The sequence below is a fragment of the Pongo abelii genome, chromosome 5 (genome assembly GCF_028885655.2).
Source record: "Pongo abelii isolate AG06213 chromosome 5, NHGRI_mPonAbe1-v2.0_pri, whole genome shotgun sequence".
Lineage (NCBI taxonomy): Eukaryota > Metazoa > Chordata > Mammalia > Primates > Hominidae > Pongo > Pongo abelii.
In genome coordinates this window covers 162,155,502-162,181,949 of record NC_071990.2, presented here as the reverse complement: position 1 = coordinate 162,181,949, position 26,448 = coordinate 162,155,502, and the positions used below count along the sequence as shown (strand labels likewise).

Below are 26,448 nucleotides of genomic sequence, written 5' to 3'. Positions count from 1 at the left end.
GTTTCCTGTGCTTGTCAGTCTCTTACCTCTGCATGGAGGGCTCTTTGACCTCCTCAGTCCTGATTTTACCTCCCCTGGGAAGCCTTTCCTAGCCTCAGATAGAACTGATGGCTCCCAAATTCTGCCTCTACTCCCCGGACCTCTATCCTAGCACCTGTACAACAGCACTCCCCTGTGGGTCTGGAGCTCTTGGAAGGCAGGGAGTGCATTGTCACACCAAGCAAAGTGCCTGGTGTTCAACAACTGTTTGTGTAATGACTGAGTGCTGAAGCAAGAAGTCAAGTACCCTGGTCATATCTGTTCCTCAGTGTTGTCCTCGGTTTTTCTCCTCCTATTAAAGAAAAATGCTGGCTACTAAGGACAAGACCCATGCTGTCTATTTGTACAACTCCAAGTTTGGCCCAGATTGAATGAAAATCTAGGCACATTTTCCCCAAAGCTTTGAGCTAAAGTCTCTCTACCAGTAATCACAGGAATTTGACTTAGAGCATACACACACTGATAGTACCTTGTCAATCACAGATTCTAAACAGTAAATTCAATAGATCAATCAAAGCTTGATATCTTATGCCCATCTTTGCTCCAAGGAAAGTCACACACACACAAAAGTAGACTGCAAAATGAATGCCTTTGGTCATTTTCTTTTCCAAAGTCTTCACAATCCTGTATTTCTTCTATACCAAGACACATTGGTTTTCTACATTTTAACATCTCTTAATTGGAAGGTGTCCTACAACTGAGCTGATAAAAAAGAAATGTGTCCCAGTTTAAACAACATGGTTTCGTTTACTTAGTGGTACATAAAATGACTGTGTGTCTTAAAATCAATAGTGTCTAGAGTCAACAAAACAATAGTTTCCATGACAATCGCTGTGGAAGACTGCTGATTGATTCCACCATCCATTCTTCCCTTCCCTCTTTTGAGAACACATAGAATTTTAGTTGGGCATATGGCAGCCTAGTGAGAGTCATTTTTTCTATCCTCTTTTTCAACTGTGAGTGGCACTGTGATTAAGACCTCAGCAATGAGGTGGTTGCGGGGGACATGTATATAAGTTCTAGGTCTCCACATTTAAAAAGGTAGTAACTTGCTAGAAGAAGATGCTGGTGAGCTTCAACCATACAACCTGTGTAGGCGATGGTAGAGATGCAAGATAAATGGAACTCATGGAGTAGAGCTGCCTCGCTAGAGCTTGGCTGCTCACCTCTGGGTGGGTGTGCTAGAGAGAAAGACACTTGTATCTTTTTCATCACTGTATTTTCAGGGCCTTGTTTCATTAGCAAGTTGACCCGGATCTTAACTAATAAAATGTCTATTAAGATGACCCCTGAGCTAACCTTCTAAATTTGAAGACCCCAATGAGGGATTTTTCCGTGTCTACCTTAATCTTTGCTGCTCAAAAAACAAGACAGGAATATCAAAAGTGAAAGATAAGAACTCGATATATTACAAATATATATTATGGTATAGTTTGTTGCCAAAATGTTTTCTACAATTCATTTCTATGTGTTAATACATTAAAATGGCTAGTGCTTATGGAGTGTGTGACATTAGATTCTGGACTAAGCACTTTACGTGGATTATTTTAAGTCTCATCAAAGCTCTATAAAGTTAGTACTTTTGTTAATCTTATTCTATAAATAAGGAAAACAAGGCTTAGGAGTTTAAGGAGTGAATAGTAGGCAGGTAAACCAGCCAGGAATTGAAACCAGGCAACTGATTGGTGGAGCCTGTGCTCCTGATCCCCACACGGCACTGCTGAATATATTTCATTCTAGAAACATTCTTGATAGTTGATGTTCACATCTAAATATTTTTAAAGAAAGACACTGTGCCCTTGACCTAAAACTGAATCTTTAATTAAAACATTGTTTTATGAAAAAAATTTGACTAGATAATTTAGATTTTAAAGATCTTTCAATTCAGGATTAAAACCACCCGTCCTGCAAGGACAATGTTCCTGCACGAAAGTATCACCACCAACTCATTCCCATGAGTTTTTCCTTTTCCTGAGGGCTTTTCCACAACTTAGACTTGGGGCTGCCAGGCAGTGTCAGTCTCAGACTCTTCTCTCTCCAGGGATTCCCTGACAGGATCCCTTGTCTACATATCAACACTGTCCATTCAGCACACACAGGTGGCAATACTTTTTTCTTTGCTTTTCAAAAGAAATATTCACGGCAATTTATTACTGGCTCTCTTTTATTTCCTCTTCAGACTTCTGCTGAGAGCTATGACTTCTATCCACTAGCTATGAGTCTGAACAAATTCACTCTCACTCAAGTTTCCAGTTCCAACATCCCAGAGTTGAAGGGAAATCCTACATCACGTATTTCAAGATCTCTGGTCAGTTCAGGTAGATAGTTGGACTTTTTAAAAAAAATTAAAAAAATTTTTTTGAGATAGGGTCTCTCTCTGTCACCTAGGCTGGAGTGTAGTGGTGTAATCATGACTCACTACAGCCTCAACCTCCCTGGCTCAAGCAATCCTCCCACCTCAGCCTCCTGGGTAGCTGGTACCACACGTGCATGCCACAGCACCTGGCTTATTAGTAGTAGTAGCAGTAGTAGAGACAGGGTCTTTCTGTGTTGCCCAGGCTGGTCTTGAACTCTTGGGCTTGAACAAGTCCTCCTGACTTGGCCTCCCAAAATGTTGGGATTACAGGCATTAGCCATCATGCACAGCCTAATTTGACATTTAAACACATTTGTAGATTTTTCAGTTCACGATTCTTCACTGTTTTTAAGTGATAAAATAAAGGAGCATCTCTTGCTTTCATGTTAGCTCTGTAGATAATTGCCTTTCTCTGGCAGATCTCCAGTCACTCAATGACCACAGAATTATGACATGTTAGATTTTGACAAGAAAATAAAGATCTTATGTATTAACCCAGAGGTTGGCGAACGTTTTCTGCAAAGGGCTATATATTAAATGTTTTTGGTTTTGTGAGCTCTAAGACCTCTGTTGGAACTACTTAACTTTACCATTGTAGTGTGAAAACAGTCATAGACAATACATAAATGGCTTCCAATAAAACTTTATTTACAAAAACAGGTTGCCTGCATGTCTGGCCTGCAAGCTGTAGTTTGCTGACCCCTGAATGAGAGGCTCAGTGCTGGAACAACTTGTACAGATACTACTATCATTCCTATTACAGAGAGAAAGAAGTTGAGGTGGAGGAAAGCTATGTACCTTACCCAAAGAGGACACACAGACAGTAAGAAGATGAACCAGGAGGTTGATAGCAAAGTCTGTATTTTTAACCATTATGCGGTAATGTGTCTGCAGTATGTAAAATATAATATTTATTGTTTAAAAGTATGCCGTATCATTTCATTAATTACTTTCTTCTTTTCAGCTACAAATATTCTCTGAAAATTAAAAATTAAGCCTACATTGGGAGGCCAAGGCAGGTGGATCACAAGGTCAGGAGTTCGAGACCAGCCTGGCCAACATGGTGAAACCCCGTCTCTACTAAAAATACAAAAAATATCTGGGCTTGGTGGTGGGCATCTGTAATCCCAGCTACTAGGGAGGCTGAGGCAGGAGAATCGTTTGAACCTGGGAGGCGGAGTTGTAGTGAGCCGAGATCGTGCCATTGCACTCCAGCCTGGGTGTCAGGGGGAGACTTCGTCTCAAAAAAAAAAAAAAAAATTAAGCCTACATTATTTTTGTAACCAAAAAAAGCTCACTTTTAAAGTCATGGACTTAAATTAGACACAGCGTACCCAATTGTTGACTTCCTTCTCTTTCCTAACAGAATTCCCACTACACTCTCCCGCACCATCAATTCATATGTTTATGGGAGCTGAGTCTGCTTCTAGTTGTAGCGGGAGGCCTGATTAGTTTAGGGAAATCGTATCCTCTATGTCAGTGACTGGGCACATGTCCCAATTTGAACCAATGAGAAATGGGCATACAACCCAATTCGGGCCAATGAGAAATGGACTTCTGGGAAAGTCCTTCATTGCTCTTAAGTCAGAAGTTCCTGAAGAAATCTTTTTTCTTCCTTCAAGGAATGAATGAGGAAATTGTGGGCTCAAATACAACTTAGCAGTCATCTTACACCGATGAGACAACAAGTCTTAAGATGAAGCTATCCTGTCAGCAGAGTGGAGAGAGGGGAAGAAAACCATGGTTTTATAAGATTGTTGAGATCCTGGTCTGGCCAACCCTGAATGCTGCTGTTGCTAGAATTCCAGACACACGAGCCAGTGAATGTCCTTATTGTCCAAACCTATTTAAGTTGGTTTTCTGTTACTTGTTGCCAAAGGCAGAATTATCTGAAGAATCCAATCCAGAACAATGTTTTTGCTTTAATAACTTAATATTTTAGGCAAATTTTTTTAGCAAATAGTTAAAATAATTGCTTCTATAATCCAATCCACCTCATAAAAATACCTGGTATAAGTCTTAATTTCAAACTTTTAGGAGTTAAAACTGAGTGGTAATGTGATCTCTGCTTTTCCAGACCACGAGTTTACTGCCTCATATATATCATCTACCAAAGAAAAATACGAGGTGTTGATAACGAATGAAGGGAGTCAGGACCACGAAACCAGTCTTCCCTGTCCAGTGAATGAAAGGATTAAGAGTACTTCCAAGCAAGTACATATTTTGCTACATTTAAGGACAAATCCAGCTGGCCTTCGATTTACTAACATCTCCACAGTGACGCAGATATTCTGAAAGATGACCCACTTTCTAGGCATCCAAAGGCCTTGAGAGACTTAAAACCGTATCTTGGATGGAATTCATCCAGGAAAATCTTGGCAACTCCTGTGCCGTGGCGGCCGCCACTATTATTCTTTTACAATAACTTCTAGCTCTATATCTGTGCTGATTTTCTGTTGCCAAAGGGTTACTAAATTTTGCCTGGTCTGAGTCAGACACACAAAAAAATAAAATGCTATACCAGGTTTAAAATTGTTTTTAAAAAACTGCTTTATTACCTCACATACTATTTACATGCACTTTATGATATTTACATGTAATTTATGTACAATAAACTTCAGCAATTCTAAGTGCATGCTTTGAAGACTTTTGACAAATATATAGTCTTATAAGCACCACCACAACCATGGTACAGACCCTTTCCATGATCCCCAAAAGTTTCCTTGTGTCTCAGTGAAGTCAGTCCCCTCCCCCGACGCTGGGCTCTGGAAACCCAGATCTGCTTTCTGTCATGACAGTTTTGCTTTTTCTAGCATTTCATAGAAACAGAATCAACAGTGTCTCACTTGGCGTCCCATTTTGCCATACCTTTTGTGCTGTCTAAATGGGGGATGCTGGTTTTGATTTGAAGCAAAGGGAGAAAAGGGTGATGTTCCGGGTAACACTATCTGTTCAGAGGCTTGTTGCCTAGTATCAACACTCTACTCATAGGAAAAGGTATCGCTCAAGGTTAAACTGCAGAGGTTAGTTTCCTTGTATTTGTTTAATGAGCTGAATTGCTATTTGCCCTATTCATCTCTTTGATTATCTTTTAATTCTGCCAAGACTGTGTTTTCCATCAACAATGATGTACTCCATATTAAAAGAACACTTTATTCGTCTTTCTTTGATTAATTCAGCTCTCTTTGCAATTCTTCCTGGTGAAACATTTCTTCAAGTTGACATCTTAATTTAAATTGCCAAAGAAGAGAAAGACATTATAAATAACCATCTGCTATAAATATGGTGTTCAGAGCTCCCCACGTGGAGGACTGGTCTCAGGTCAAAAAAAAGACAGTCAGGGTCAGGCCAGAAATGTGGTATTCTACTCAGAACATTTTTTTACTAGCATGTTATTTAAACTCTTTGAGCCTTAGTTTTCTCATCAGTAGCAGGAGAATAATAATATTCAAATATATTATCTCAATATTATTATTAAATATTATTCATTTATCAAATCACACCTTATTAGTGTTTTGAAAATTCATTTAAATAACCCATCTATCTATACGGATACATAGATATGTGTACATATACACAGATACAAGTGTGTATATATATACATATAGACACCTACACACACACACACACACACACACACACACACACCTGGCACCCAATATGTCATAGTAACAGAGGCTATCAACATTAATCTTATGTTTTATAACATTTGAGAGTTACTTTACTTTCAGATGATAATTCACCCAGCACTTTTTCCTTTAGTAATTAGTAGCTAATGCTGTGACATATAAAGGGAGATGCTTTTAAAGGTCCTCAGATAAAGAGAATGGTTGCTCTGCCTTTTTTTTTAAGAAATGGATTTCTTTTTATGTTGAATTTTCTTAAGTATACCAGATATATTTAATGTTGATTTGGAACTGTGGATCTACCAGGCTTAAGGCAGGGTAATTTTTCATGAATGTGCACACCAGCAAATACCACGTACGCAACCTTGCAACTCAAAGTATGACCCACAAGTCAGCAGCGTTGGTCTCTCCTGGGAGCCTGCTGAACAAGCCCTGCCCCAGATCTAGAGAGAGAATCTGCATTTTAACCACATCCCCAGGAGACTAGCATGAGAAGCACTAAGAGTCAAGGAACAGCAATCCCACCTCATCGGCTCACTCCCATTGTTTACTTCCATCTGGGGCTCTGGGTGCAGAAATGTGAGTCCTCTCAGGTTTAGGAGGGAGAAATACATTTACCAGCAGGGTTTACCATGGGCAGGGGGAAGGGGACGGTGTTAGTAGTTGCTTGTCTAGCCTTGTGATTTCGTCTGGTTGTTCTCAATAGGAGACTTCTTCATCAGTTGCCGTATTTCACAAGGAAAGATGACACCGATAAGAAAGAAAACTTATTTGCTCTTGAGTATAATACTGTGATTTATTCAGTGAATGTGTCATCACTGGTTCCCTAAAGGCTCTGCTCTCTAGAAACTTTTCATCTCTAAGAAGTCTGTGTGAATAAAATGTTATTTGAGGTCTTTGGGCTCACCGATTGGGGCAACCAGAAACCAGCTTCAAAAGTTAAAGTACCCATTGGTCTTACAGACAAGCATCAGGAACCAGAGGGCCTGGTGGGGCTGGGAGGAAGCTCGGCAGTGACAGCTGAGGTGCTCATGTCCTTCCATCTCACTGCCCAGTGGACAATGAGCTCATTAGTCAGACGAGGACCAGCCCAGAATAGCCAGGAGTAAGCATGTCACATTACAGAGCTGTAGCCAGCTTCTGGGTGGAAATAGCACTATCTGGTACCCATAAAAGAGAATTTGCCAAATTACCTGTAGTACTTCGGCAATTTTTGAAAACCTCCTTATCCTTTAAAACAAGAGTAGATAAAATATTTACCATGCAAAAGCATATATGATGGAGAAATATTTGTATTAAAATTATCACGAATGTTTGATGTTTATTAAAGTACTTAAAAATAAATCCCAGTCCTCTGGACCAGTGCTGTCCAGTAAGAATATAATGTGAGCCACACAAGTACGTTTACATTTTCTAGTGGCCACATTAAAAAACATAAAGAGAAACAGGGGAAATTAATTTATAATACTTTTCATTTAATCCAATATATCCAAAACATGATCATTTCAAGGTGTAACCAATATGAAATTATTCATGAGGCATTCTATACTCTTTGCTTCCTATTAAATCTTTGAAATCCATTGTACAGTTTACTTGACAGCACATCTCAGTTCAGACTTGCCACATCTCAAGTGTTTGACTGCACATGAGGCTAGGAGCTACTGTGCTGCACCGAGTAAGTCTGGTCACCTGCAGCCCAGGTGGCTCTTTCTTTGAGACACTGCATGGAGAAGATATTTTATTCCATTAGTTTGAGTTGGCCTGAAAGAGTGCCCCAGTCCCCCACCTCCTAGATGACTAGGCATGCTGCCCAGAACAGCAAATGGGCCTCTATCTATGCAGTCCCAGGAGGGACCCAGAGGGCAGCCTCAGTATTGGCAAAGGTTAACGGATTGCAGCTGTGGGTCACATGTTGGAACATTTCTTCATTTCTTAAAAGCAAAGCTGAGAGCGTTTTATTTTTATTTTGTGTTTGTGTGTGTGGGTGGGGAGGGGGGTGGGTAGGGAAGGGAGCCTGTTGACGTAAGAGGAGAAAGGAGAAAAGAAGAGAATGTACTCTCAGTTCTAAAACTCTAACTCTAAAGGCTCAGAAATTAAGGGAATATGCATCAAAACTTGCGTGGACTGAATCCAACATGTCATTGAAAGCTCCAGCAGCATCTATGCCAACAGTCATCACGGAAACAGAAAGGTTCTAAATATCACATTTTTGAAATGCCCAGTGCCTGAAACTATGGTAGCATGTATGGATACACAAAATTTTAGGTTCCATGAAGAGGCAAATTGAATGTCTGTAAGACACTGGTCAGCCAAAGTTGTTTTGAAGAGACAGAAAAAGCAAGTTTGAGTGAATTCAAGCAAATCCTCTGCTTTATAACAAGTAAAAATCAAAACTACACACTCCTGCCCAGAACAATTCTTATCGTCACTTCTTCTCAGTCTTCTGAAGGCTTTGGGAATTATTTCAATGGGAACATGGTCTTTAACATCATCATCAATAACATATGAGCTCATCAGACCACCTGTCCACTCGCCAGCTGAGGGAACTTGTCCAGCCATTGGGTGTGGGCAGGATTCCAGGATCCCTGCAACCTTGTCCCACTAGATTCCTGGTAGGTGTCTCCTGCTGGGGCCTGGGCACATAAGGCCTTTCCCCCACTGTCCTGGGTTGGCAGTGCTTTCTGCAGAGGTCAAGGACAGCCAAGGTGACATTAGCCCCAGTCACTGAGTGCTCAGGGCAAGGGTGACTGGGGCAAGTCCCGACTACATTCTCAAAGAGCCAGTAGCTGGGGCTTGATGCTGCCTATGTTCCTCCATCCCTTTTCTCAGGAAAATGGAGCCTTCCCTCGTTTCCTGCATGTTTTCTTGGCAAGCGGGCAGTGAGGTCTCTGCATTGCCCTCAACCTTCCCCATCAGCTTGGGTCACAAGCATCTCTTCCATTGCTGCATGCTCAGGGTGCTTTGTCTTCATCCTGACTCTGACCTGGTTCCTGCCTGCTGGGAGAGTCCTGACTGCCCTTTGATTTCTTCTGTTTTCCACGTGCTCCCATGAAGGTACAAAGAATCTCACCCGTAACTAGAGATGTGCAACTTAAAGCACTGAGGGGGCTGGAAAAATTAGGAAACTGGAGCGTACTAAATCTAGATGTGGACAATAGGGACCCACAGGTCCCACTAGTGCAGTAGATACAGAAAGCAAGCTGGCGTTATTCAGGGTCCGAAGCTTGCCTGCACACCAGGACCCAAGGGATCCGCTTCTAGGCCTTGAACTCCATGGAGAGCCTTACACAGGTCAGAAGAGGACATGTATGAAAACACCGATCACAATTATTGAAGGCAACCCAGGTGCCCATCATCAGGAAGATGGAGACCAGAGACACAGCAGGTATGGCCTAATGAAAATCACACGACAGTTGGAAGCAACGCACTCACACATGAACAAGTTGGGTAGACACTTAAAACACATAGTTGAGTGAAAAACTAAGAAATACAAGATCTGAAGTGGCACAATGCCATTTATATCACCTGAATACACACAGCACACTCCACTTCATAAGAACACATTAATAGCAAACATATAAATCAGACACATTAGAGTGGGAACCTACCGAGGGAAGAGTGGGGATAGAGGAGGAAAGGAAGAAGAAAATCAAGCAGGACATGAGACGAGTGTTGCACAGCCCAATGATGCCTAAGCCATGCACAGAGTCCTAAGTAACCCAACTCTGCCCCCTTCAAAAAACAAGAACCAAAACCACAAGAACCGCAAGAACCAAAACCACTGTCATCTCGGAATTTCCTCCATTTTCAGTGCTTCCAAATTTGTCAAATATCCAAATTTTGCCTTCCTTATGTAACTCAGAAAGCCTTTGGTTTCATTTGAAAATGCTGAGAAGTATTCCAGAGAAAGTCAGGTATAGCTGAAGAATTTGAAGATCAGTTTAGATGCACCTCAAAATAAAGATCACAATCATTTAATGAGTTTTGGAGTTTGCAGGTTGCTTACTTTTCTGGTTCTTGATTTGCAGAATATTTTCTGCATATGGTAACTCATTGTTCACTGGTATGTCCTTTGTGCGGCTTAAGGCAGAACATTTAGAGATAGATGAGATTCTCTTACGTATCAGCCATAAGCCAGTAGCACACGCCATCTCTGGAATTCCAATCCTGAATGTTGTTGACAGCGAAGCATGTTATGTCTCATGGCTGGTCTCTGGGCCATGGTAATTAATCTGCATTATTGTTATATTGTGTTCACTATTCAACTTTGAACTGTGACTTGATTTATCATATTCCAACAAATATATAGACTAGTTTCCATAATTAATAGCTGTACTTACCCTACCTAGTTTCAATGTGAATGGCTATGTGTACATCAATCAAAATTAAAACACACTGTGGTGATTTCAAGACATTGCATATAAGACATGTCTTATATGCATGTTCTTCAACTTCCTGTTTAGTTGTATTGTGCATATCTATATGACGAAAGTAAGTATAGTTAAATAAAGACCTATTATTTGGAGGGAGAGAAGGAAGGAAAACAGCTCAAAAAGAAAAAAGGAAAAAGAAAAGCAACTATAGAGGATTAGAGAAAATAGAAGGCATCTTGAATGCATCTGGGGAGACATTTTTGAAAGTGAACATTTCACAGAGGTTATTTTAAAAATAGATGCCTTGAATACAGCGCCCAGTAACTATCTGCTGAATAAATGGAGGAATAAATGAAGATAAATGACTGCTACATTGTGTATATCCATACACTTTCGTTTCTGGGACAACCTCATGTCAGTGACATTAAAATAGTTTTTCTAAACATGTGGTGATCAAATAAGAATTCTGTGATTCAGTTTTTAATGTGAAAAATTTTTCACTGCAATAATTTAATACTCAACCTGTTTAAATTTAGAGGTTGGCTATCTCTAGACAACAAAACGTACCAAGTTGTTTACAGAATTGTGGAAAGAAAGGGAATGGCTGCAAGCAACCCTACATGAAGTTGATACTATATTTCACTCAGTTGACATCAAAAACCTGTCCCCTGCTAACTTGAGAGCAGCCTGTATCAATGCAGTGCATAAAACTGTTATGAACCACAGAGGGAATACCTGAAATGTCTTTAGAAAAAGGTGTCTAGATCAGATCTCAAAGAGAAGTGTGTAAGCCTGGTGGAACACACATACTAATCAAAACGTGTGTAAGTATTCAATCTCTATTTCACTCTGTGCCATAAAAATAATTGTGCTGAGTATTCCATAAGCCTTCCTCAGTCTTCCTCAAGATCTAAACTATTTGTGATGTGTTGGCTCTGAAATGTAAGCCTGAAAAGGCCAAGATTCATCTCTGAGAGACAGGCAACTGGGAACCGTGGTACTCAACCCATCCTATTCACCTTTGAGAGACAGTAGGCAGTTGGGAGTCATAGCACTCAATCCACCCTACTTAACATGTAGAATTTGTCCCTAAGGTCAGTGGAAGATAAAAATATAACAAATTCGGGTGTATTTTATTGAATGAAAGAAATGTTGTTGTCATGAAGTTTTGGTATGTCAAGACTCTCAGCAACAGGTAGAGACACCTTATTTGTGCTTACAGTGACTCATCCTTTTTGAGTATGAGGATGTCTGATTAATGTCAAAAAAATTTAAAGATTGCCCACATGACAGGAATTGTGCTCTTCACTTCTATTCTTTGAGACCACATAATGACACAAATTTACTATGATTTAATAACACCTTTTAATTTATTATTGGTTATTAATTCTAACTGTATTTAATTTTATTTGAAGAAAGTACATTTTTTTATCCAAGATGTATTAATTCATTCAACAGACAAGGCTTGGTTGCTAATGGTTTGTGGACTTTTGCAATAGCTCCATAGTCCCTAGGATCTGTGGCCCACTGGGACAGATTCTTTTGTCAACTCCGGGGCTGAGGTTACAGCGGCTAGGAGACAGGAATGTGTTAACAAGAACATCCAGGATTCCCTGTCTGCTTACCCTCCATGTTCATCGTTAAAGAAGATGACATATGTAGAAAGCTAAAACTGGATCCTTCCTTACACCTTGTACAAAAATTAATTCAAGATGGATTAAAGACTTAAATGTTAGACCTGAAACCATAAAAACCCTAGAAGAAAACCTAGGCAATACCATTCAGGACACAGGCATGGGCAAGGACTTCATGTCTAAAACACCAAAAGCAGTGGCAACAAAAGCCAAAATTGACAAATGGGATCTAATTAAACTAAGGAGCTTCTGCACAGCAAAAGAAACTACCATCAGAGTGAACAGGCAACCTAGAGAACGGGAGAAAATTTTTGCAATCTACTCATCTGACAATGGGCTAATATGCAGAATCTACAATGAACTCAAACAAATTTACAAGAAAAAAACAAACAACCCCATCAAAAAGTGGGTGAAGGATATGAACAGACACTTCTCAAAAGAAGACATTTATGCAGCCAACAGACACATGAAAAAATGCTCATCATCACTGGCCATCAGAGAAATGCAAATCAAAACCACAATGAGATACCATCTCACACCAGTTTGAATGGCAATCATTAAAAAGTCAGGAAACAACAGGTGCTGGAGAGGATGTGGAGAAATAGAAACACTTTCACACTGTTGGTGGGACTGTAAACTAGTTCAACCATTGTGGAAGACAGTATGGCGATTCCTCAAGGATCTAGAACTAGAAATACCATTTGACCCAGCCATCCCATTACCGGGTATATACCCAAAGGACTATAAATCATGCTGCTATAAAGGCACATGCACACGTATGTTTATTGCGGCACTACTCACAATAGCAAAAACTTGGAACCAACCCAAATGTCCAACAATGATAGACTGGATTAAGAAAATGTGGAACATATACACCATGGAATACTATGCAGCCATAAAAAAGGATGAGTTCATGTCCTTTGTAGGGACATGGATGAAGCTGGAAACCATCATTCTCAGCAAACTATCGAAAGAACAAAAAACCAAACACTGCATGTTCTCACTCATAGGTGGGAATTGAACAATGAGTACACTTGGACACAGGAAGGGGAACATCACACACCAGAGTCTGTTGTGGGGTGGGGGAAGGGGGCAGGGGAAGCATTAGGAGATATACCTCATGTAAATGACGAGTTACTGGGTGCACCACACCAACATGGCACATGTATACATATGTAACAAACCTGCACTTTGTGCACATGTACCCTAGAACTTGAAGTATAATTAAAAAAAAAAAAAGAAGGTGACATAGTTTTGCTGTTACACAAAAGATTCCTGTAGCAGAAAAACATCCTTGGTTCTGGCTGTTTTCCCTAACATCATCTAAGTTATTCTCCTGCAAAGGATAAAAGGACTTCATCACCAATTAACACCTCCTTTATTCAGACACCTTACAAAGACTTTGTCTCAATCTGTTTGCCTTTCTGTATATGAAATTCTATTTCCTTCTCTCAAATAGCACCAAATTCAGAGAAAAAAGAAAACAGAGCAAGCCCATCTTATTTTTTCCAAACCAAGTAATCTAGCCATCTCTGCATTGCATGGGCCTCATGCTGTTTGTATGAGTGGGTGGGTCCCACCATCAGCCCCCACATGAAGAAGTGTTGCTATGCCAACACAACCCAGGTGTTCATCCACCCATTTATGAGATGGATCTTAATTTTAATTCTTTCTAGGGAAAACAGGATTGATTCCATGAAAATCCAGCACCTGATACCTTTTTTATCATCTTCCTGGATGGGACCTCAAGAGATTGAATGACAATGTGTTTTCTCACTTACTTACTTTTTAGTACGATTTCCTCCAGCTTCATCTATGTCAAAGGGGCACATCTGTGTACACCAATGTTCAATCTAGTGCTGGAGAATTCAAATGAATTTCATCTGCTCCTCAAGCCACATCTCTCTTCTTAGGATTATTTCATGAAGAAAGATAATTTTCCTGGTGGGTCAAAGGTCTAGCAAGCAGTACTGCCATGGCAACACAGCTCTGGGTTATGAATAACACGGGGACTCCTGCCAGGGTTGCTGGCTGTGCAGGGCTCTGGAAGTTGTACTCATTATTGTCTCCACAAAGGAGCACGTTCACAGAGAGGAGTATTTTCTCATTTATCCACAGTCGAGAAGCACGGTAATTTGGATTGTGGAAACTGGTTTTGCTGAAAACACAAGAATGGACCAAATGACAAAGGAGCAAAATACATGAAGAAGCTGAGCCTCTTCCCTCACACTGATAGAGTGGAAGGATTCCAGAGAGGGTATCAGAAGGCCCTTCCCCAGCAGACGCTTGAAACGGAAAAAGGACAGGCAAACTCACTCCTCTTTTCTATTAGAGAGGGACACATAATTAAAATAATCAAATTAGATGCCTACACAAGTCCCAAAAAAGAGAACAACCAATATTAATGGAATAAAACAAGCATGTGTGGCTGATGAGTTTTGCCTGGTGTTTTACTTTTGTTTGTAATACTGCTGGGGCTCAGGGTAGGCGGGAAAGAAGTAAATGCTTCTCTGCCTACCAAGGAGTGCTGGAGTAGAAAGGGGAAGACTTTTGCTCCTAAAGGGCAAGGGGAAGCCCAGCCTTTGAGAAGGAAAAGGGGGAAGCCCACGCATTCAGATTCATAACTAATCATGGATAACTGAGCAGTTGCCAATGTCACGTTGCAAAGCTCGGAACTCCTGTGTCATAAGCCACACGGACCTGCCTGTGTGGTTTGCCAGGATCCCAGTAGCAGTGAGAGAAGAGTAAGTGAGAAAGGAAAGGGCTTTGGCTCTCCACCAAGCAATAGGACTTGTTCCTCCACATGGAGAGGCTAGTTAGGGAAAAAAGGGCTTTGTGGTTTCCGTGGGCTGGCCCTGCTGTCTGTGGCCTGGGTACTTGTCTGGGAAATGGGTTGGCAGCAGCTATCTCTAGGAAGGGCAGGTCCAGCCATCAAGACAGCATCAGCATCTTGCTTTAAGGCCATGGATGTGTAGGGACAGGACAGAAACCTGCCTTCTGAGGGTGAAGCAGGCAGGAAGGAAGCAGGGCCAGAGCAACAGTAGAATGGGCAAGGACTCAGGACCAGATGAAGAACCGGGGAGACATGAGGCTCTGTGGAGGAAGGGGTGCAGGAAGAAAGAGGAAGCCTGGCAGGCAACTAGACAGGCTCAGCAACCTGCCCCCAATCCCGGAACGGCTGGCAAGCAGATCCCAGACCCATCCTCCAGCCAGGCGGGAATCCCGTGTCTTCTTCTAGGCATCAGGGCCCATGGGATGGGCAGGGAGGACTTGTGATGCCTGCAAGTGTAGACCTTTGGAATCTTCCTCTGAGCATAACTGGGGAGATGAGGACTGACCCAGTCGTGGAGGGACCAGCTCTACCCAGTTTGCCTGAGACATTTTTTGATGTTAGCTCTGAAACTCCCAAGTCCCCCGCCCTGGGCAAACAAGGACAGTTGGTCACCGTGCTGGACACTGCCTGAGTCCCTCTCTTGTCTTGGGTTCTGTAAATACACTCACTCTTTAATAATGTGTCCTCAGACACCAGAATTGATTGCAAGGACTGAACGCAGGAAGTTTATGGGACCGTAATGTGGAATGCTTTCCTTTCCCAGTTCTGATGAATAGTTTTCAAGCCCTAACTTGTACAGCAGAGATAGTTAAGATTTTGATAAAGACATGACCCAATTATTTATTTTCCCAGAGGAAATCTGGAAGATGAGTTTGGGTGAGTAGGGGGAAAGGCCCTGGCTCACCACAGTTCCTTGTGCAAAATGCTGTGTCTGATGAGGCATCCCAGAAGTCTGCCTAGCCTGCTCCAAGGCTGCAATCTCATTCTTTAAAGCACCTTTAAATTGAATTTCCATTTCAATTAAAGCTGTAGGGGAACATCCTCCCCTTAATATCTTTCCGGGTTGAATGACAGCCCAATGACCTGAGCGATGCCAGGCTGAGTTTCCATTTGGGGAAGGAAACGAGTCCTGGGCACCATGCTTGAGAAAGGAAGTTGGGGGTCTTGACATGCTGTGGATGGAACTGTTTACTGGTACACCATTTCTAGAACTCAGGCTATTTTTTAAAATAGGAAGTATTATTAAATTAATTATTGGCTACAAAATTCCATTTTGTGTTGAGTATGTCCAGGGTCCTGACATATTTTTATGCATTCAAGCATATTCTAAGTTAAAGCGAGTGTGATGGTACACATACTACAGTTACCATTTTTATGAGTCATTTTAAAGATGAAGGCTTTGCTGGTAGAATTGGCACCATTCATCCTGTAAAGTGAGAGGAGGAAGACAGCCCTGTCAGGAGAAAGTGCTGGATGGGTTCCCAGTGACTTTCTTTCCAATAACTGTTTTTGAGACTTTCTTTGTTTTTGAGACTCACATCTTTCTCATTCCAACACTGGACTGCCCTAAAGACCCCTCAGATACTCCATGTGCCTAAACTATGTTATCTGGATCTTTTGAAATGAATTCCCCAAAGAGAGATTTCAAATCTGAAGTCTGAGATCACAACTAAACACAATAGTTAACAAAGACAGCACCCTAATTGAACTGAAATACCACCATCCCCGATGGGCTCCATACAAGTTGGAATCATAGCGTGGTTCCTCTTTTGGAAGAACAAAAATTATGTTTATAAAAATCCCCCTTTGAAAGGAAATGTCAGAAACAGATATTCCGAAAGCTGGAAAGTCCCTTTCTGCAGCAATATTGGTGTTTGTGTGACTGCTCATTAAATTATAGAAAAGACAGTAGCTATTAAGGTCTAGAAGTCTCCCTGACAACTAAGGTAATAAAAAAAATCAGTAAGACACTTTCTAATGAGGTTTTAATCTTTTCTATTTTGGAAATATTTCAAACAATGGTATCATTTATATTGATGATGGGCCTAAAGGAATTCCTTTGGAATTGGAAAGCTCAAATTCCGTTCCTGATGTCACATAAACATACCACCATGGGAACTGCCTCAAGCATGTTTATGTGTGAACATGTATTGATATAACATCTAATGTTTAATTTTAAAAGCAGTGGATTCACTATAAACAATACATAAGTGTATCCAAAAATTAAGGAAACTACAATCAAAGCTTATGAGTTTATTGAGCCAGTATAGGATAAAATATCACTAACAAATATGGGCATATTCAGTTCTGTAGTATCAGAGACTCCTTGTTAGCCAGAAATGTAACCTACTATTCTCTATGAGTATATCCCATACAAAAATGGGAGGTATGGGCAGCTGGGGGCAGAGGAGAGGGATCTTTAGGATAAAGGCCTTTAAGATCCTGGGAGTGAAAAGGAAACCAAAATTGCTGCCACAATTACTACCTGTGTAGCTGCATCATCCAGGTCAGTACAGTGACAGTGGCTGCTCACTCAGTGTTGACACAGTGGGCTATTATATTGGTCAAGGTTCTCTAGAGGGACAAAACTAATAGGATCTATGTATCTATGAAAGGGAGTTTATTAGGAGAATTGGCTCACGTGGTCACAAGGCGAAATCCCACGATAGATTGCCTGCAACCTGAGGAGGTAGGAAGCCAGGAGTGGCTCAGTCTGAGTCCAAAAGCCTCAAAAGTAGGGAAACCAACAGTGCAGCCTTCAGTATGTGGCCAAAGGCCTGAGAGCCCCTGGCAAACCACTCATGTAAGTGCAAGAAGAACCTGGAGTCTGATGTCCAAGGGCAGGAAGCATCCAGCCCAGGAGAAAGATGAAAGCTAGAAGACTCAGCAAGACATCCTATCCCACCTTCTTCTGTCTGCTTTGTTCAAGCCACACTGGCAGCCAACTGGATGGTGCTCACCCACATTGAGGGGAGGCTTCCTCTCCCAGTCCACTGACTCAAATGTTAATCTCCTCTGGCAACACCCTCCTAGACACACCCAGAAACAATACTTTCCCAGCTATCTAGGCATCCTTCAATCCAATCAAGTTGACACTTTACCATCAGAGCTGTTGATAAATAATGCTGCATAAGAGCCATCGATCTTAGCAGCATAGAATAGTAAGCATTCATTTATCTCATGTGTTTGTGGGCTGGCTGGGGCCTGCTAGTGTAGGTTCGAGGAAGCTTTGCTAGGTCAGCTCCATTCTGAATGTCTCTCAGCCTCCTTTGGGGCCCATAGGTAAGCCTGGGAATTTTCTCTTCATGGTGATGGCTGAGGTGCAGAGATAAAGCCCAACCACACAAGCACATTTCAAGCTTCTATTGCATCACATCTAGCAACCTGTCACTGGCCAAAGGTCTCATGGTCAACCCCAGCATCAAAGGGCAGGAAGTCCACTGCACCTATCATGAGGCCAAAGCGATATCATTGCCATGCCCAACATTTATAGACCCAGGAAGTATTTTCATCCCTTGGAAATTAAGGAAAATGTGAATCTCTCCAAACAGTAATTTAATCTACCACAATCAGATACCTTCTGCGTCACCAAAAAATGTGTTGAACCCTACTCTGGCAATTGAACTAGTAATATGACCAATTGCATTAGTTAGCTTTGGCTGCAAGAACAGATACCCCCAAATCTCTGTAGTACATGCAGACACATTGAGCAGTAGTTTACTGGGGAAACAGCTTTTTCTTGGCCATGTCCCATATAGCAGCTGTAGGTCAGCTGCTGCAGGTCTGCTCCAGGCTGCAGCTCTCCTTCTGAGACCCACCCTGAAGGAACAGCACCAATTTGGGATCTGCTGTTCTTGTGGCAGACAGAAGGAGCAAGAGGGCTGTCAGGAATTCATGATGCCTCTCAAAGCTTCTGCCCTGAATTGATATTCTGCCACTTCGGCTCCTTGGGTGCAATCAAGTCAGGTGGCCAAGCCTGACACTGGGTGGGGAAGTATATTGCCCACAGAGAGATACTGCTGTCAATCATGTGGCAATGGGTGGGGATGGGATGTAAAATCCTCTTACAGAGAGGAAGTGAATAGTTGAGAGGATTAATACAATTTATCACAGATATTAGCAGTTCATGCTTACTTAGAAAGAATCCCAGCTCTCCATTACTCACCAATAGACCAAGTCTACTACCACCAGCAGTGTGGGCACTCTGAAGTACTTGCCCATTCTTTTTTATTTTGACAAGCACACCCATTCAGTACCTGGGGCAATGGCCATATCCTCAGATAAGCATTGTTACTCCATCCATTATTCACGCTGGCACACAGTACTATCACTTGTCTATCATATGAGAGTGAAAAGTTGAATTGACTGGTTAGTGACCAGGTGTAAGGCAAGAAACAGGGCACTACAAGTAACAAGCAGGAATAATGTCTAACTAATACCAAAGAAAAATTTCCCATTTACTGCACTGTAACAGAACGTTGCATTATGAGCAAAACAGAGGGTGTGGCCAGGGCAGAAAGCAGTTCTCTTCCTTGACATGCTCTCTGGGGTCAGTGGATGATTGTGGATGCTCCTGAAGACATTGTGAGACACTGTCGTGCTGCAGCTGTGCCTGTGCTATCATTATTCTAGACTTACCCATAATTTGTTTTTTTTTAAGTAAGCCTTAAAAATTATCGTATGCAAATGCTGAAAGGCTGAGGACCACCAGATTAGGTGTCTAAGCCAATCCTCCTTCTGCATTGGGTAACTACCTACTGCTTAAAATTCTACCCATCCACTGATTCTCTTTAATTTCTACCTAACCTCCTAGGAGCTCAAGCTACTTCGCTGTTTTGCATTGGTTTTTGATTTTGGGATTTTTCCTTTTAGTGAATAACAGTTATACTGTTTGTATGTTCAGAGAGCCTGGACCCTGATCACCTGTATTTCTCCCTGCTAGTGCTAGCTATCTCTTTAACAAAGCCAGAGACCAGCCAGAAACCTTGACAAATGGAAGCCTAGGAACAAGTGAGACAGAGACAGAGTTTGCCTACCCATGAAATGAGTAACATCCATGTGAACTGTAACTGAGACGATTTATAGGATAAACAACCCTCAAAATGCACCTGGTTCAATGTCAGATCAAATCTATCATACTATTTTCCTCTCATATTTTCCCTTCACTCACTAAAGCTCTGGGGATTGGCGTGATCTTAGTTTGTAGTGAATTTAGCTTATCTGTAATATGGAACATCCTTGGGTAGATTTAAGCTAGGTCCTTAGCTTCTCCTAAATATACCTGATCCTCTGATGTCAGCAATGGAACAGGCTGGGGTGGGCAGGTGGTTCTTTTCACAAGAGAACAATGCTGACTTGTTGGGTCCCCTAGGGCTTCTTTGAATCCAACCACATTCTTTCAAATCCATTCTAACCTTCTCCACACCCTATAATGGGCACCCTGAGAATGAAGTGGGAATTGGAGAGGTCGTGAAGGATGAGGTCATTTACACAGTGATAACTTCTTCTAAAAGTCAGAAGTTACTGAAGAGAGGTTCTGTGAAAAGTAAAAGGAGATTGCTGGGAACTTCAGTGGTAGGTCTGAACATCCTGGAAACTGTATCCAGAGAGAGGGATGTGGGCTAATGTGAAAGTAACTGTGTAAACATACAGTTTCAAGGCGATTCTAACATAGACATGGACAGTATGTATTTGAATCACCAAAATATGAGTAATTTATACCAGTCATACTTGTCATTGCACAAAACCTGTAATGGAATCCTGCTGTGATTTTTGGGGTTGGAGTTCAAGTACAGTGCCTACCCTGTGGCCAGTCCTTCTGCATCATCACGAAGAGGTTTTCTGCTCAGGATGGTGCTTGTGGGGACATAAGGACCTTTGAGATGGAAAACTATGATGTGGCCCATAATGTGCCTGAATTCTGCTTTTAGCAAGGTGTTTTAAACTTAAATGTTAAATCCTTCTCTTGAAGATAACACTTTGCTTTTCTGCTTATGCTGTACAATTAAAAAGATTAAAGATGGGTAGGTTCAGTTTGAAGACATATGTTTCAAAAACCAAAGCTCCCTTGGAGAAATAGGTGATTCCATGTGTGAGACTGGAACTTATAAGATGAGACTGGAAAATCTCATTGTGCTAAAGAGCAAGGAGGTATTCAGAAGCTACTAGAGGGTGGCAGACTCTGGATAAGCTGTGTCTGCCCAAAGATGGAGCAATTTGAGCATCCGAAAGGGTACTCACCAAAATAACTGCTAACATGGTTTGGCTGTGTCCCCACCCAAATCTCATCTTGAATTGTAATTCCCATAATCCCCATGTGTCACAGGAGGAACCCAGTGAGAGGTAATTGAATCATGGGGATGGTTACCCTCATGTTGTTCTCATGATAGTGAGTGAATTCTCACGAGATCTGATGGTTTTATAAGGGGCTTTCCCCTTTGCTTGGCACTTCTCTTGCCTGCCGCCATGTGAAGAAACATGTGATTGCTTCCCTTTCTGCCATGATTGTAAGTTTCCTGAGGCCTCCCCAGCCCTGCAGAACTGTGAGTCAATTAAACCTCTTCCCTTTTTAAATTACCCAGTCTTGGACAGTTCTTTATAGCAGTGTGAGAACAGACTAATGCAACTGCAAAGGATTGAAACATATAAACTATGTTTAAATAAACACACTCAACTCATTAATCACTTTGGGAGGATGTAGGGAGCCAATTTATTATTTGGAAAAGAGAAAATGATGCATATGTCTTATCTTTCCTATATGAGATATATCTCAGGGTCACCAAGAGTTGATGGGAGAAATTGGTCTTTATTTAAGCACTGCAGCAATAAATGAAGAAGTAATGATAAGATGAGAATATTGTCATTTGGCAACCTCTGATGAGTTAGTAAATCCAGGCAGTGATTATCAGTGGCAAGTAATGTTCCAAAAGAAGAGACAAGCAGCCACCAGGTATCTCTTAATGGAAATGTACTAAGCCACTTATGAAGTAGTCTTGCCAGAAATATTAAACTTGAACTTGATTAAGCTCTAGATCTAATTACCAATTGACAGGGAATATAAAAGACAGAGAAACGTGTTAAAGGATCCTACGGATATAATCAACAAAATTTAGACTGGGGAAATTCTTCAGGAGAAAAACCCCAGGACTTTTTTTATTCCCAAAGTTGGAATGAAATGAAAAAGAGCAGGAACCTATGGATTAAATAAACCCAAAGAGATCAACAATTCACAATCCATAACTTCAGGAGGAGTCTAATGCACAAAGATGCTGTGAAACATTGTAGAACAATCAGGGAAGTGGAACACTGACTTGATATTAAGGAATTGTGGCTATTTTTCTTAGGACAATGACATTGATATCAGTTTTATATTTATATTTTGTATACCACTGCCCCATCTTTGCTCCCACAAGAGGGATCAGTCCCCACAGGTGGATCAAAGGTGTGATTACTTGTATTGAATTTTAAGAACCACAGGAATAGTTCTTGTTCCTCCTTCAGCAGTGTCCTGAAGATAGTGCACACATAGTTCCAGAGATATCTACGTGTTCCTACTTTAGAGGAAAATATTACAAGATGAAATGCTATGATGGCTGGATTGATTCCTACTCAGTGGATAGGGAAACTAGGCAGAGTATAGAAAAACTAAGATTGATCAAGAGTTGGTAACTGTTGGAGCTGAGGGATATGCATAGAGATTCATTAAACTATTTTTTGTATTTTTTAGTATGTTTGGAAATTTCCATATTAAAATTAAAATGACTTGGAAGCCACTGGATCCCATAGTTCATGATCTCTCATAAGCACAGCCATGTGGAACACTGAACTACTTACCTGTTGTCATGATCTCTGCGGTGCTCATGAATAAAGCTGGGTCAGTGGGTCTGTGGGAGCAGCGCTAAACTCTACACTCATGGGATGTGGAACAGCAGCTGCTTGGGGGAATCAGACTCGTCTCTCAGTGATAACTCACTATCACACATGACATGCTTGGTTAATCCAACATTATATTTCACAAGCTACCAGCATACAGCTGTTTTTTCTATATTCCTTTCTATATCCCTTTCTAGATTCCTTTCTATATTCTTATTTTTCTATATTCCTTTCTATATTCTTATTTTTCTATATTCCTTTCTAGATGCCTATTTTTCTAGAACACTTTATATATTCCTATTTTTATATATTCCTTTCTTTATTCCTATTTATTTTCTATAATCCTATTTTTCTATATTCCCTTCTATATTTGTTTTTTCTATATTCTATATTCCTAAATGTATTTCTATATTTAGACCTTTAAATCAAGATCTAAACCTTGATGTAGATCATATACATGCTTACCTCTGGACTATGTGTGCAAAAGAGCAGAGATTATTCACTGGATGATTAAAATTGAATACAAATGATCAGATCTTTGACCTGGCTATGAGGACTATAGACAATGGATGAGTGCAAGCTGGGAAACAGGGATATATTATTTTTCCCTAAAAGGAACACACAGCTCAAATGTGCTCACTCAAAGAGTGACAAGGATGGACTAATCATAGTGGTTTAAAAAGATCATGCTTTATCTTTACCACACATTTTATGATCTGTAAACCTCAAGGTACATCATTAACGTACTTGCACCATTGCACCAGTGACAACTGTTCAGTTGAAACCTTTGGAAAAGAGCCTACTGCTTGCCACTTAATATAAGAGAGAGGAAGAAGGCAGAAATCCAAATATACATGACCAAGCTTCAGGGGCTGGGGAGGGGACAATACAACCAACAAAACCCAGTTCTTTTTTAGACAGAGTTTCACTCTTGTTGCTCAGGCTGGAGTGCAGTGGGGCAACCTCATCTCACTGCAACCTCTGCCTCCTGGGTTCAAGTGATTCTCCTGCCTCAGCCTCCCAAGTAGCTGGAATTACAGGCGCTTGCCACCACACCCCGCTAATTTTTCTATTTTTTAGTAGAGACGGAGTTTCACCATGTTGGCCAGGCTGGTCTTGAACTCCTGACCTCAGGTGATCCACCCGCCTCGGCCTCCCAAAGGTCTGGGATTACAGGCATGAGCCACCGCACCCAGCCCCAAAATCCAGTTCTTAACAGAACGTTCTTATAAGAAGGTTCCTGTGAAATCAAACTGAATGCTATGAGGAAAACAATGTTGACAACTTAGTCTTAAATCAAGATTCATATCATCCAAAAATTCTTCTCTAACATTCCTTTTCCTTTTATAACAACCTTTCTGTTATTCTGTAGTCACTTAGTCTTTGGAGCTAAAACATCATCATTTTTTTCTTTATATGCTATTCTCTAATTATTTACGGGTTGCTTTAAATATATGTTATATCCTCAAGTGCATATCAAATATTCCAAAGGGCAAAAGCTTTTAATTTTTGTCCCATTTCATTTTTTTAAAATCTTTTTTAGAGACAGCATCTTACTCTGTCTCCTAGGCTGGAGGGCAGTGGTGTGATCATGGCTCACTGCAGTGTCAAACTCCTGGGCTCAAATGATCCTCCTGCTTCAGCCTCTTGAGTAGTTGAGACAACATGTGCGTGCCACCATGCCCACCTAGTTTTTGAAACTTTCTATTTGTACAGATGGGGTCTTGCTATGTTGCACAGGCTGGTCTAGAATTCTAGGCTCAAGCAATGCTCCCACCTCAGCCTCCCAAAGCACTGGGATTATAGGAGTGAGCCATTACACCCGGCCCTCCCCCATTTCTTAGTACGCTGATGCAGAGGCATCCAAAAAGCCTTTCTTGGAAGAAGGAAGGAATGGAGGAAGAAAAGAAGAAAGGGAGAAAGACCAGCATATAGGAGTTTAAAGGCTGAAATATTACATTACTGCTCAAGCTCTGGTATGAATAAACAGATTTTTTCAGGGCCAAACTTAAAGCTTTAAATTAAAAGTCAAAAAAAGTTTTACAGTTTGTACAATCAAGATGAATGATTCAATATTATGGGGCTTACAGTAAGTAAAGTATAATAATTCAAGTAACTTGGTGCAATTATTAAAATATGTACTGAAATGATCAATTAACCTTGCCTATAATGCTAATAGAGCTTCACAATCATTTCTTTAATATGTCCTATGATTTTTCCCGAGATTTTTTTCAGTTAAGTCAAACTGAAAATGATTTCCCAGATGTTTGGTAGTGTGTGTGTACGTATACATATACATATATATATATAAAATATGCATATTTGTATATAAATTTAAGAAGCAACATTAAGTACACAAGCGGCAACAAAATCAATTCACCTGCTTTAGCAATATTTGTTACTCATACTAAAAGAAATTACCTCTGAGTAATTTGATGAGAGGTATTTCCCATTGCACTTAGCAATGCGTCTCAGGATCTGTAATGCTTTATCTCCTTTCTTCCGAGTAATCAGCCAACGGGGAGACTCGGGGACCACCCTGGCAAAGAAGGAGGCTGTTGTGAGTTATGTCTAGGAATTTCAAACTCTAAAATCTATTGCCTTGAGTTTTTCTATCAAAATGGATCTTGCAATTAGATATATATTTAGGAGTCAATAAGAGTTGATAATAGGTCCCTGAAACACAGATTATTCTTGCAAGGTTATAATGGATGGGAAAAAATGCTAGCTTGATAATTGGATCATTGCTCATCAAAATAATCAATATGACATTGCTCTTGCAAAACCAGGCTATTTTACAATATATTGATTCCATATATGAAAAAAATTGGGATTTAGTAAATATTAAGAAAAGCTTAGAAATCTGATTTATGTAAACTGACTTGCCCATATATTAAAATTAAATTAGAAGAATCATTAAAACATGTTCATTCCAATAAAAATCAAATGCTGGCTAGGCGTGGTAGCTCATGCCTGTAATCCCAGCCTTTTGGGAGGCCAAGGTAGGTGGATCATTTTAGGTCAGGAGTTTGAGACCAGCTCGGCCAACATGGTAAGACTCTGTCTCCATTAAAAATACAAAAATTAGCTGGGTGTGGTGGTGCACGCCTGTAATCTCAGCTACTTGGGAGGATGAGGCAGAAGAAGCACTTAAACCTGAGAGGCAGAGGTTGCAGTGAGCTGAGATTGCGCCACTGCACTCCAGCCTGGGCAACAGAGTGAGACTCCACCTCAAAACAGCAACAACAACAACAAAAATAAAATGCTTTTCTGTTGCTTTTTGATAATGTAATTTTTTGATGCTCTTAACATTTCCTTATTCCTCAGAGAATTTCTGAGTAATATTCATTTGCTTTATAGAACACACAGAGAAACAAATAGACTTCATTGCATTTAATTTGCATGTTGAAATACTGGCAGATATGGTTTGTTGCCTTATAGTTTTCATGAAGCTATTTATTACAAAACAAAACATAATGCAATACCCTATTTAGAATTTTGTGTTCTGGTATTTTATTGATTCATTTTTCTTCACAATTATTAATAAAATCATCAACAAATACTCTCTTTAAATCCTAAAATTCTCTAAAAATTCTCAAAGCATGTAGCCATTTTAGAGATGTTTGAAAATTTCCTTTATTGCTTTCATTTTCATGTCGGTTTGGAGTCTAATTTCTGCAGAATCAGTATAAATATGATGATAACAAAAACCACA

At 40.6% G+C, this 26,448-nt stretch overlaps 1 protein-coding gene across 1 annotated transcript in view; it reads right to left on the bottom strand.

Annotated features, from left to right (window-relative positions):
* Nucleotides 1–26,448, bottom strand: part of SLC22A3 (solute carrier family 22 member 3) — a 109,906-nt gene that overhangs the window by 16,596 nt on the left and 66,862 nt on the right. The window contains exon 5 of the mRNA XM_002817549.4: nucleotides 25,155–25,272. Within this exon, the coding sequence (XP_002817595.1) occupies nucleotides 25,155–25,272 (118 nt within the window). The remainder of the gene's footprint in view (nucleotides 1–25,154; nucleotides 25,273–26,448) is intronic.